Here is a 12,500-nt window from a genome sequence, read left to right on the forward strand (position 1 = left end):
AATCTCCACGTGATAAGTGATGTGTGTGGGTGTGTGTGTGTGTGTGTGTGTGTGTGTGTGTGTGTGTGATAAGTGCCCAATTGATTTGTTATTTGGAGGGTTAGTTCTTTTGCGACCTTTGTGATTCCTGATTGATGGTAATGACTCAACACTGATGTGTCCAGAAACAGATGGTTTGTGTTTTATTGTCTGTCTGGTCGCCTTGGGAAAGAAGAAGACTGTGGCTTGTATATATAAATAGGCCCTTCTATTCACGGACGGACTGTAGGCTGATTGGTGATTGGTTAGAAAGTGTCTCTGAGGCCTGTGTTAGCGTCATCACGCCCTCACAGGGCCCACGCTACATCGCTACGCCGCTACATCGCTACACCCCCCTCCCCGCACGACACAAGACTTGAGTCACCTCTGTCGTTCAGTCAGACTGGCTCAGCCTTCTTACATTTACATGTTTGGCATTTAGCAGACGCCTTAGCCCCAAAGCGACTTACAATCAATACATTTGACTAAGGAAGTGAATCATCAATCCACCAGTCGGAGCAGGAAGAGTGCTCTAGCTCAGGCCCGGGGCCATTGGCCGTCTCAGTGATAGAAGGAATATTTTTTGAATATATAGACACTGGAGAAACAGAGAAACAGTACAAGGGGGGCGGTAGAAGTCTTAGGCGACACAGTAGAGGGAAAAAGCGGGTGTCTCAGGAGACACAGTGCTGGGGGGTAGTGGATGTCTCAGGAGGAGCAGTTAAGGTGTAACCTGAAGAGATGGAGGTCTTCAGTCTCCGACGGAAGATGGGTAGTGACTCTGCAGTTCTGACAGCCGTGGGAAGCTCGTTCCACCAGCGGGGGGCCAGGGTGTTGACCTTGTTATGACCTTGGGTGGTCCACAGAATTCAGAGAACAGTTACAACAACAGAAAAGGGTTTGATTATGTTCTCTGTGGGTTGATCCTTAAAAACGAGATACGTTGTACTATACTGGTACAATACTTGATATGATATATACAGTAAGAGAAGTTGAAATTCCATCTACCTTAACAAAGATATTTAAAGAGGCTGTATGTGATCAACCCACCTGCAAATCGTCCTTAAGGTGGATGAAGATTCTGTATCCATGAAGGAATATGATTCCTTCAGGTATTTGGAAATGACAATTATGCGAACTATTTTTGTGTGGAGTATCTTTAACACACACCAATCGGTCCTTACTTACAGTACTGGTGGCTTTTAGTTCTGGATTTGCCTAAACGCATAAAAAAAGGTGATGAAGGACACCTGGGCCGGGTCATTAGCCTGGGCGGTGGGTAGTGTCATAAATCAGAGACGTAAAATCAGAGCCTAATGGGCTGGAAACTTCTAGATGAGAACTCCACGATACGGACGGCAGCCCATGTGCAACCACTACGTAAGGGAGGGGGGCTGGCGCGACTAGGGATGGGAATCGAGAACCGGTTCCAGTCGAGAACCGGTAACAAATTGTTCGATGCATCGGAATCGTGAGGTTCGCCTCTGAGGTTGTAGATGGGGCGGCTGTGTCTCAGGAGGTAGAGCCGCCGTCTAATGATCGCAAGGTTGGCAGATCGGCGGTTCGAGCCCCGGCTGGCCACATGTCGAAGTGTCCTTGGGCAAGACACTGAACCCCAAATTGCTGCCAATGAGCCAATGAGCATTGCCTTGCATGGTAGCTTGCCACCATTGGTGTGTGAATGTGTGTGTGTGTGTGTGTGTGTGTGTGTGTGTGTGTGAATGTGTGTGTGAATGTGTGAATGAGAGGCCGTTGTAAAGCGCTTTGGAATAAGGCGCTATATCAGTCAGCACTAACAACACTCAACAGTGAATAAGTGTGTGAGTGTGAGATTGTATTGAGAGTGTGATGTAAACAATGTCCTTGTAGAATGACAATGAAAGGAGTGGGGGGCTGAGGTAGTGACAGTTGAGTGTGTGAGTGTGTGTGTGTGTGTGTGTGTGTGTGTCTGTGTGTGTGTGTGTGTGTGTCTGTGTGTGTGTTGTGTGTGTTGTGTGTGTGGAGTGGGGAGAGGAGGGGGTCCATTCCAAATGTCGTCCTCTGGCTGAGGAGAAATAGGCTCTGACGTGCCTATGGCCCCCACTCCTGCTGCTTCCTGCAGTCCACGACCAACCAGCTCCTTCGTACTGCTGATACTCAGAGAGAGAGAGAGAGAGAGAGAGAGAGAGAGAGAGAGAGAGAGAGACAGAGAGACAGAGAGAGAGAGAGAGAGAGAGAGAGTGAGAGACACAGAGACAGAGAAAGAGAGAGAGAGAGAGACAGAGAGAGAGAGAGAGAGAGAGAGAGAGAGACAGAGAGAGAGAGAGAGAGAGAGAGAGAGAGTGAGAGAGTGAGAGACACAGAGACAGAGAGAGAGAGAGAGAGAGAGAGAGAGAGAGAGCTTGTTATCCTGCCACCCCTCCGCCAGGCCTCTGACCTCATCCCCGTAGGCTGACTAGTCACTTCTAGTGATCAGGCTGAACCACAGTGGTGCCGTCAGCAAACCTGATGACGGAGTTGGAGCTGTGCCTGGTCAGTGGTCACGGTCGTGGGTCAGCAGGTAGAATATCAGGGGACTGAGGACTCAGCCAAAGTGGAGGAGGAGGTGGAGGTGCACCCAACCATCACCACCTGGAGTCTACCTGTCAGAACGTCTAGGATCCAGAGCTGGAGTCATTTTTAGTTTTACGTCTTTGTCATTTAGCAGACGCCTTATTCCAAAGCGACTTTTGACAATCAATACATTTGACTAAGCAAGTGAATCATCAGTTCACCAGTTGCAGCAGGAAGAGTAATCTAGCGTTTTTTTTTTTTAAATATAGACACTGGAGAAACAGAGAAACAGTACAAGGGGGGGCAGTAGGGGTCTTAGGGGACACAGTACAGGAGGAGCAGTTAAGGTGTAACCTGAAGAGATGGAGGTCTTCAGTCTCCGACAGAAGATGGGTAGTGACTCTGCAGTTCTGAGTCAGACAAGTCAGACAAGTCTAGTCAACGAACAGCTTTCTCATGTAGAGCGTAGAGCAGTTAGTATGCAGGGTGAAAGCTTCTCCTCACGTAGAGCAGCGTTGTGCAGGGTGAAAGCGCGGGGGGGGGGGGGGGGGTATGCAAATGTAGTGTGTCCAGTGTGGCAGAGTTGATGAGGGACTTAAGCAACCTCTCACAGAACTGCATGACGACAGATGTGAGTGCAGCGGGGTGGGGCGGGGGGGGGGTGTTATTATGCCAGATTTCCGTGGTCTTTTTGGGAACTGGGATGTCTGTGGTCACCGTGGTGGGATTACAGACGGGACGGGACGGGGTTGAATAAGTCCGTGCCGACAGCTGGGCAGCACGTTCTCTGAGCGCACGGCGTGGGACACACCGTCTGGCCCAGCTGCTTGGCGGTTTGTTGTTTTCACTCTTGAAAAGCCTGAAAGCCTTCTTCCTCACGTCACACGCAGTGATCGATAGCACGCTGTCCTGGGGAGGGAGGGGGTGGGGGGGGGGGCGGTAGGGGAGGGGGAGGGGAGGGGGCGGGGGGGGGGGGTAGGGGAGGGGGCGGGCGGTGTGTTGGTTCTGTCAAACCGAGTGTAGAAGGTGTTTAGTTTAGTCAGGTAGCGAAGCGTTGTTACGTACAGTAGGCTGTCAGATCTCTGTTTATTATCTGTCATCTCACAGATGAATTCATAATAACAAGATGGAAGTGAAACTAGGCCTCTTCTGTAGGAACAGGTCATGCGTTGTGTCTCTCTTGACAGTAAAAAAAGACATTTCATTCAGCACTTTGTTTTTTTAAGTTTCGGGGGGGACTTAGGGACGCGAGGGGTGGCTCTGAATCGCTAGGACTAGGGGAACGTGTTGTAGAAGATGATTGGTTGGTAGATTACGCCAATCTCGATGTGACGGGCAGATTCTCCCGGTCCTTCTATCGTGGTGTATTCAAGTGTCCCCGTGTAGACATCTAGCTTCATGTGCAGTATTATGTGCAGAATAGAACACAGCAACACCCAATATACACTCAGCACACACTTTATTAGGAACACTAATACTGGGTGGTGTTATACTTATAATACTCCAAAACAGCTCTCAAAACAGCCTCTGATTCCACAAGATGTTGGAAACATTCCTTTGAGATTCTGGTCCATGATGACATGATTGCATCACACAGTTCCTGCAGATTTCTCAGGTGCACTTTCAAGCTGTGAATTTCCTGTTCTACCTCATCCCAAAGGTGTTCTATTAGATTCAGATCCGGTGACTGGGAAGGCCACTGAAGAACACTGAACTCATTGTCATGCTCATGAAACCAGTTTGAGATGACTTTTGCTTTGAGACACACGGTGCATTATCATGCTGGAGGTAGCCATTAGAAGATGGGTACATTGTGGCCATGAAGGGAAGCACATGGTCAGCAACAATACTCAAACAGGCTGTGGCATTCAAGCGATGATTGGTATTAACAGGCCCAAAGTGTGCCAAGAAAACATTCCTCACACCATTACACCACCTGAATGAATGAGAAGGTGTACAAGTGTTACAAATAAAGTGTTTGTTGAGTGTATTGCTCATACTGGATGAGTCTGCTGACCTCAATGAGTGATATGAGATGATACGGTGAGACACGATACTATTCTATATGATTCAAAACTAAATGGTAGGATATACTGTAATATGAAGTAGTATAGCAGATGGCTTTAGCAGATGGCTATGATTAGCAACGCACATTAGCATCGCACATCGCCAACGTGAGACTCTAAGTGATGTCGCCCACCTGTGTCTGATACCATTCTTCACTACATGACGTGCTTTAGCAGGGCGGTGCAGCCCAGAGGTTAGAGAGACCGGCTAGCAATCGCAAGGTTGCTGGTTCCATCCCCGCCTCAGGAGGGAGCTGCATGTGCCCTTGAGCAAGGCACTTAACCCCTAATTGCTCCAGGGGCGCCGACTAAGGCTGACCCTGTACCTAGAGCAAAACATATATCACCTCCAGAAGATGATACTTGTCATGCATGCTACCGCTGCACCGTTTACTATTCTACTGCAATACTTCATCTCTAAGGGGCGGGACTGACCTTAGGTGAGAATTATGTACACCCCCCTCTCAGCCCACACACAGACCTGGGAAGGAGAGAGAGGGAGAGAGGGAGAGAGGGAGAGAGGGGGGGAGAGGGAGAGAGAGGGAGAGGAAGTGAGAGAGAGAGAGAGAGGGGGGGAGGGAGAGAGAGAGAGTGTGAGAGAGGGAGGGAGGGAGGGGGAGAGGGAGAGAGAGAGACAGAGAGAGACAGAGAGAGAGAGAGAGAGAGAGAGAGAGAGAGAGAGAGAGAGAGAGAGAGGTGAGGGAGTTTGCTATGTTTCAGCTGCCAGTTTGCTATTCTGTCCAGCACTGCTTTGGTCCTTCAGCACAGGCGGTTGTGTCACCTTGTCCACCTCCCAGAAAAAAATGGGGGAAATATGACTTCATATATCTGCCAACAGAGCAGGAGAATAGCACTTGACTGTCACTCCTAAAGACCTCTTCAGCCCACTACCTCCCTGTACAGTTCCTCTACTGTATACTGTATATATCTATATATATATCTCACAATGTCACTGCGACTGCCAGGAAGGAACCTTCGTCTAGCATTGTGACGGTCAATGGCCCCTGATCCTAGCATAGACTTTTTCTTATGACGACTGATCTTTTCATTTTTCTTATTCTAACCTTTATTTACTTGAAGTGATTCACTTACTTTATGTCAATGTAAGTACATTTGGATAAACGCATCTGATAAATGTCAAAAAATTATGTTATTTATATGATTGTAAATGTATTCATTTATTCATTAGTCACCTTAACCCTGTTATTATAATCAGTCACCTCCAGACCACCCCCACAGACCTGCTGCTGTCGAGGCTGGTGAAGGTCCTAGTCTAGCCTAGTCTAGTCCCTGCATTACAATGAGCGTGTCCTCCGATTTCTCCTTCCTCCGGCCTCCGCGCTAACCGTCCTCCCTTGAACTGCTGCTACGACACAGACAGGAAGGACGGAAGCATTTTCCTTTCTTGCACATTCTATGAGAAAAAAGAAAAAAATATGGTGGTTATGCTCCAGGACATATAGGAAGAAGAAGTAGATAAGATGAGTGTTGAATAATTCACTCTGTCAACCTTCCTTCATACAGTATTCACACACACACACACACACACACACACACACACACACACACACACACAGTGAAGCAAGCTAGAGAAGAGGGTTTTATTTATATGAAGGTTGAGGCAGGCAAGGAAGGAGACTGGTGAGAAAGCAAAGGAACTAATACGACGGTGTCTCTTTTGTATCTACCTCTTAGTCATTTTCACACCATTATACTTCCAGCTGGCTTTTATTCAGCTGTCTCCTCTAAACAGGCAGGGAGGCGGGCAGCGATGGGCAGCGATGGGCAGCGCACTCCAAAGGCAAATAGTTTTGTTCCTAGTGGTGATTATTATGCACGCATCCGGAATGAGATTGATTCTGATGACTCAAAGAAAGAATGCTCTGAGACGAGACACTCGATACTCGAGATGGAAACGGAGAGAATAGAGAGAGAGAGAGAGAGAGAGAGGCGGAGGAGGAGGTGTGGAAACTGAGTAAAGTCACGTTGAGCTCCAACAAATACCTTGTTGTTGTGATCCCCCCCTGTGACTGACCTGGTGGATGAGGAAGATACAAGCATGGAGGAAGAGGAAGAGGGGGAGGAAGAGGAGGAGGAGAGAGGAGGAGGAGGAGGAAGAGGAGGAGGAAGAGAAGGAGGAGGAGGAGGAAGAGGAGGAGGAAGAGGGGAAGGAAGAGGAGGAGGAGGAGGAGGAGGAAGAGGAGGAGGAAGAGGGGAAGGAAGAGGAGGAGGAAGAGGAGGAGGAAGAGGAGGAGGAAGAGGGGAAGGAAGAGGAGGAGGAAGAGGGGGAGGAAGCAGGGAAGGAGGAGGAGGAGGAGGAGGAGGAAGAGAAAGCAGGTGGATAAAAGAAGAGAAGGAGAAGAAAGAGGAGTAGAAGCGTCATCAACGAGAGCCCTCCCCCCCCCCCCTCTGCAAAACCTCATCCTCATAGCATCGTCCGTATCCAAAGTGAACCTTTTCTCTCCTATCACATAAAGGCTACCCCCCCCCCCTCCCTACCCCCCCCTCCCTACCCCCCCCTCCCCCCCGCCCCCCCTCCCCCTCCCTACGGCGCACCTTTCATCTCAGGAAGAGCACGATCAAAGTAGGGGGGGTTTAAAAATAGAGTGTGGAGGTGCGTGTGTGTGTGTGTGTGTGTGTGTGTGTGGAGGTGCGTGTGTGTGTGGAGGTGTGTGTGTGTGTGTGTGTGTGCGTGTGTGTGTAGAGGTGCGTGTGTGTGTGTGTGTGTGTGTGTGTGTGGAGGTGTGTGTGTGTGGAGGTGTGTGTGTGTGTGTGTGTGTGGCCGCCTGCACACGGGCAGATGGATCAGTCAGTCTGACCTCTGGTCTGCCGTCCAGACAGACAGACAGACAGACAGACAGACAGACAGACAGACAGACCGCCCGGGCGGTGAGATCTGTCCGTTCACTCCCACCTGCCCCCAGGCTAGCTCACCTACATCTGGCCGCATTCAAACCACCAGGCTGTAAAGATAGCCTCAGCTAGCTAGCTGCCACATTCAGACCAGGGCTGTAAAGATAGCCTCAGCTAGCTAGCTGCCGCATACAGACCACCAGGCTGTAAAGATAGCTTCAGCACACGCACATGCACACACGCTTGAAACATGTACACATCCAAACCCCTACGCGTGCGCACATACACACACACACACACACACACACACACACACACACACACACACACACACACACGCTTGTACATGTACACGCCCACACACACACACACACACACACACACGCTTGTACATGTACACACACACCCACCCCCACACACACACACACACACCCACCTCTCTATCTTCCTTTCGACTGCCTTGGTGACATTTTACCCAGTCATTCGTCTCCATTACAGTTTTTTTCTGATTGCTAAGTCTCAGTGTTCAAAACTGAAGTCACAGAGTCAAAAGTATTCATACAGTCAGCGAAACAGAAGTTCATGTGGACCAAACTGTGACTCATTTTTACATTGCTGCTTTCACACAAAATGCATTCAATGACCATGTTCTCCAAAATCCATGAACTCTTCTCTCATTCAAACACCACCACCTACAAATTGTATTAGCAACACATTTGTTCAAAGGTAACACACTGTGTTCAAAACTGTGAAGAACACATTCAAAACAGAATGGTTTGGTGCATTTTTGCAGTAATCATATTGACATGTCTAGACATCTTTTTTGTGATTGCTATTGTATTGTAGCCCTGGAATTTCTGTATTTTCCACTTTATTTTCCACTTTTCATTTTACACAGTAAATGTAGTGTACTTTGAAGTAAATGTACCGTAACTTACTTTCTGCAAAGATACTGAAAAAAAAAACACTTAAGGATAGAAGCAAATTGCAGCGTTTCTGATTCATTCTTGTTGCCTAATACTTAACAGTTGTACAGTCAACTATTCTGTCTATGATTACTATAAATCGAACCATTCTCATGATGAAATATTCATTCTTGTGAAAATCATTCAAACTATGTAATGCTCCCTGTTGTTAGTGTTTTGTAGGTCAGTGTTATGAATGACTGTGTATGCTTTCTGAGTGAACATTGTTGCCAGTGTATGGTTGAACGAGCTTATTTTGAGACATGTATGAAGTGTTTTGGGGGTTTGAGTGAGTTTTGGAAACGAGACAAAGTGTTTGGCCAACATGCATGTTTGTAATGCAGACTGTATGGAGAGTTTTGACAATGTGACTTCAGTTTTGAACACTGTGACTTAGCAATTGGAAAAATCTGTAATGTTGTTGCTCAGGTGGTGGAATGTGTTTGTCCCGATATTTAATCCAGACTTCAAAGAGCGCTCTCTCACATCAAGGAGTAAATGTGCTAAAACCTTCATGGTGGCTTGTGTTAGGCATGGCTGTGTTACCACGGAGACAGGGAAGGGTGACGTCATGGTGTGATGTCATATCCTGTTGTTGTGTTGCAGTGTGATGTCATATCATGTTGTTGTGTTGCAGTGTGATGTCATATCCTGTTGTTGTGGTGCAGTGTGATGTCATATCCTGTTGTTGTTGTAGTTGTTGTTGTGTTGCAGTGGAGGCCCTCCACCTAGGCACTCTGATGTCATAACCTGTTGTTGTGTTACAGTGTGATGTCATATCCTGTTGTTGTTGTGTTGCAGTGTGATGTCATATCCTGTTGTTGGTGTGTTGCAGTGTGATGTCATATCATGTTGTTGTGTTACAGTGTGATGTCATATCCTGTTGTTGTTGTTGTTGTGTTGCAGTGTGATGTCATATCCTGTTGTTGTGTTACAGTGTGATGTCATATCCTGTTGTTGTTGTGTTACAGTCTGATGTCATATCCTGTTGTTGTGTTGCAGTGGAGGCGCTCCACCTAGGCACGTTGATGTCATATCCTGTTGTTGTGTTACACTCTGATGTCATATCCTGTTGTTGTGTGTTGCAGTGGAGGCCCTGCACCTAGGCACGTTGATGGCGGCCCACGGCTACTTCTTCCCCATCTCAGACCACGTGCTCACGCTGAAGGACGACGGCACCTTCTACAGGTTCCAGGTAGGTGTGACCCCCCAGGGGAGGTAGGCTGTGACCCCCCAGGTGACCCCCCAGGGGAGGCAGGTGGAAGTAGAAGTCAGAGGCCGGGCTCATTGTAATGGATGGATTACAATGAATGTTTGATACTATTCCTCATTCCATTCCGTGTGTTACAATGAGCCCGTCCTCTGATTTCTACCTCCACCTGCCTCCCCTGACACCCATCCTCTCATAGTAGTGCATGCCCATTCTGTAGGGGTGTGCATAGTTTTGCTCCAGACTAACACAAACATACCCGCCGCCTGCCTCCAAATGTCCAGAGGTTGGTGATTCATTGCTAAGTTATGGTAACCCTAAGTGTCAGTTACAGTAGAGTACAGTATAATGTGTCAGATACAGTAAAGGACTGCATGATGTAGCTGATCTGGATATATGTAGGATGTTCACCCACTCTGCCCAGAGTGAGAGAGAAAACACACGCTTTGGTGATGAAATCTCATCTCATCTACATTTTTGTTCAAAGACATTTGACCGAAACAATATGATCCTTCATGTTCTGAATCGTTCAGTGTGGTATTTATTTAACATTTTATGATTGCGTAACTTAGTTAATACTGTATCAGATAATGAGTGCCGAGCATTGGCAGAGCGTTAACTCGCTGCAACCTTTCAGAATGTTGTGGTGGTTCTGTTGTGGATTTAATTGATTCTTAGTCAATTGAGTAGAACTTATAAAGCTCAAAGAGCTTAAATCAATTGACTCAAAAGAGGCCTTTTATTAAGCATAGTTACATGAGCGCAGAGAGAAAATAGCAGTCAAAAAGGGGAACACATATTTCTAGAAGTTTCCTTGGTCGTGAGATCACTATTCTTGGGAACCAATCATATCATACAAATCTGCGATTGCAAAGTTATTGGCCCTGTCCACAGGCAGAACTGTGTTCACCGTGCCACAGAATTGGCACCTCTGTCCAGGAAGGAATAGGGGGGGATGTGCTCCATGATTGCTCAATTTCCCAGAATGTAGCGAGACAGACTTTAATCTTCAGCATATCTGATATCTGACAGTTCTCTTCAGAATGTACATGTTGTGGTGGTTCTCTTCAAAGCTATTTTCCACGGGTCACAAAAAGCTAAATCAGGATGACATCGTCTGAAGTAAACGCTTTGAAAACAATATGCTCAGGCTACACTCGGTGCTCTGTTGCTACTCTTGTTACTTTTGTGAGAAATCTTTGAAACAGAACACTCATTTCGCGTCAATATTTTATGGCCTACGAATTTGAGATGTTGGGATGCTATTTTCTTTCGGTTCTACATTTCGAAAGGTTGGATTTGAAATCAAACAACGACGGTGTTGTTAAAGTACAGATTATAATGTTTTATTTGATGGTATTTGTGTACATATTGGTTTCACCATTTTATACACAGTCCCCCTATTTCAGAGGTGGGCTGTATCTTCCTCTGTAGACAGCAGTGGTGTAGTCTAGGTGATACGCAGGACTACGCCGTATACCCACTAGGAAAGGCCAAGGATTTCCATATACCCACTAAAAAATGTGTGAGGATACGTAACGGTGTTTTGTGACAGAACTTTCACTTTCATTCATAAAATTCACCCCGTCTGTGTGACGAAGCACTTGAATTTCGGACCATTGGGACTGACTATAGCGTCATATACCATCAAAGGGGGGAGATGCGACATGAAATATGTCAAAATGCAGCACTATCTATCATGCACAGATCAGCCTTATAACATGTAATTTATAGATATACTGTATAACGTTAGACAGGGAGCGCAGATGTATTTTTATGGCGTTCCGAAATGAACGATATGAGGCTGGGAGGGAAAAATCACAGTATACCACTAGAAACAACTAGACTACACCACTGACCCATTAGAAACATCTAGACTACACCACTGGTAGACAGAACACCTCTCAGGACAAGTCGGCTGCTCTCCTATTCACCGTGTGATTGGCACGCTCTTAACAAACCCTTCACACTCTCACATGTGATAGTCAAACCCCAATGCTGACTGGCAATTTGCTGCACAGAGAGAGAACTTCCTGGGTCCCTAGGAGATGTCAGCTACGGCCGTCAGAACCAATTCTCAGATCTCTTACTCTGGCCAGCGACACAATAGGCGTAGCAGAATGGTTTATTCATGCTACTGACCGTACTTTGAAACGTCCGATTTGTCCCCCACACAAATCAGGACATGGCAGGGTGAGCCCAGGCGGCGCAGGGAACTAAATATGGACCCGCCGCCGTGAATATTTATGAACGTGGGCTCTGACTAGACGGAGGCGGTGTAGCGGAGAGAGAGGGTGTTTTACTGGGGTCAGTAACATCTCAATTAAATATGTGATGAGGAGGACCTCATCGTCTATAATGACTCAGCGAAGGAGCCGGGGTTGTCCTAGGGATGATGTCACTAGTTGGGAACCTTAGTGTTACTTTTAGATCATCGGAGTGACAGGATGTATCATCCAATTAATCAGCTCTTGTGTTTGGGTTCAGACCGGAAGATATTTTAAGAGGTGTCCTCCTACCTACTGGAGTTTAATTATAACGTTTGTCAATCATCTCTCTAATCTAATCAAATCAAATCAAACGTCTCTCTCTCTCTCTTTGTCTGTCTGTCTGTCTCTCTCTCTCTCTCTCTCTCTCTCTCTCTCTCTCTCTCTCTCTCTCTGTGTGTCTGTCTGTCTCTCTCTCTCTGTCTCTCTCACTGTCTCTCTCTCTCTCTCTCTCTGTCTCTCTCACTGTCTCTCTCTCTCTCTCTCTCTCTCTCTCTCTCTCTCTCTCTCTCTCTCTCTCTCTCTCTCTGTCTCTCTCTGTCAGACTCCATATTTCTGGCCATCTAACTGCTGGGAACCAGAGAACACA

The 12,500-nt window shown here is 47.1% G+C and overlaps 1 protein-coding gene across 2 annotated transcripts in view; it reads left to right on the forward strand.

Moving 5' to 3' along the window:
* Window positions 1-12,500, forward strand: part of rgs7b (regulator of G protein signaling 7b) — a gene marked incomplete at both ends in the record, with an annotated part of 123,838 nt that overhangs the window by 78,675 nt on the left and 32,663 nt on the right. For both annotated transcript variants that reach the window (XM_080541531.1, XM_080541532.1), the window contains 2 exons: window positions 9,523-9,629; window positions 12,456-12,500. The exon at window positions 12,456-12,500 is cut by the window's right edge and continues 7 nt beyond it. In XM_080541531.1, the coding sequence (XP_080397657.1) occupies window positions 9,523-9,629; window positions 12,456-12,500 (152 nt within the window). The remainder of the gene's footprint in view (window positions 1-9,522; window positions 9,630-12,455) is intronic.

Source organism: Nansenia antarctica, assembly GCF_963989245.1.
Source record: "Nansenia antarctica genome assembly, chromosome: 11".
Classification (NCBI taxonomy): Eukaryota; Metazoa; Chordata; class Actinopteri; order Argentiniformes; family Microstomatidae; genus Nansenia; species Nansenia antarctica.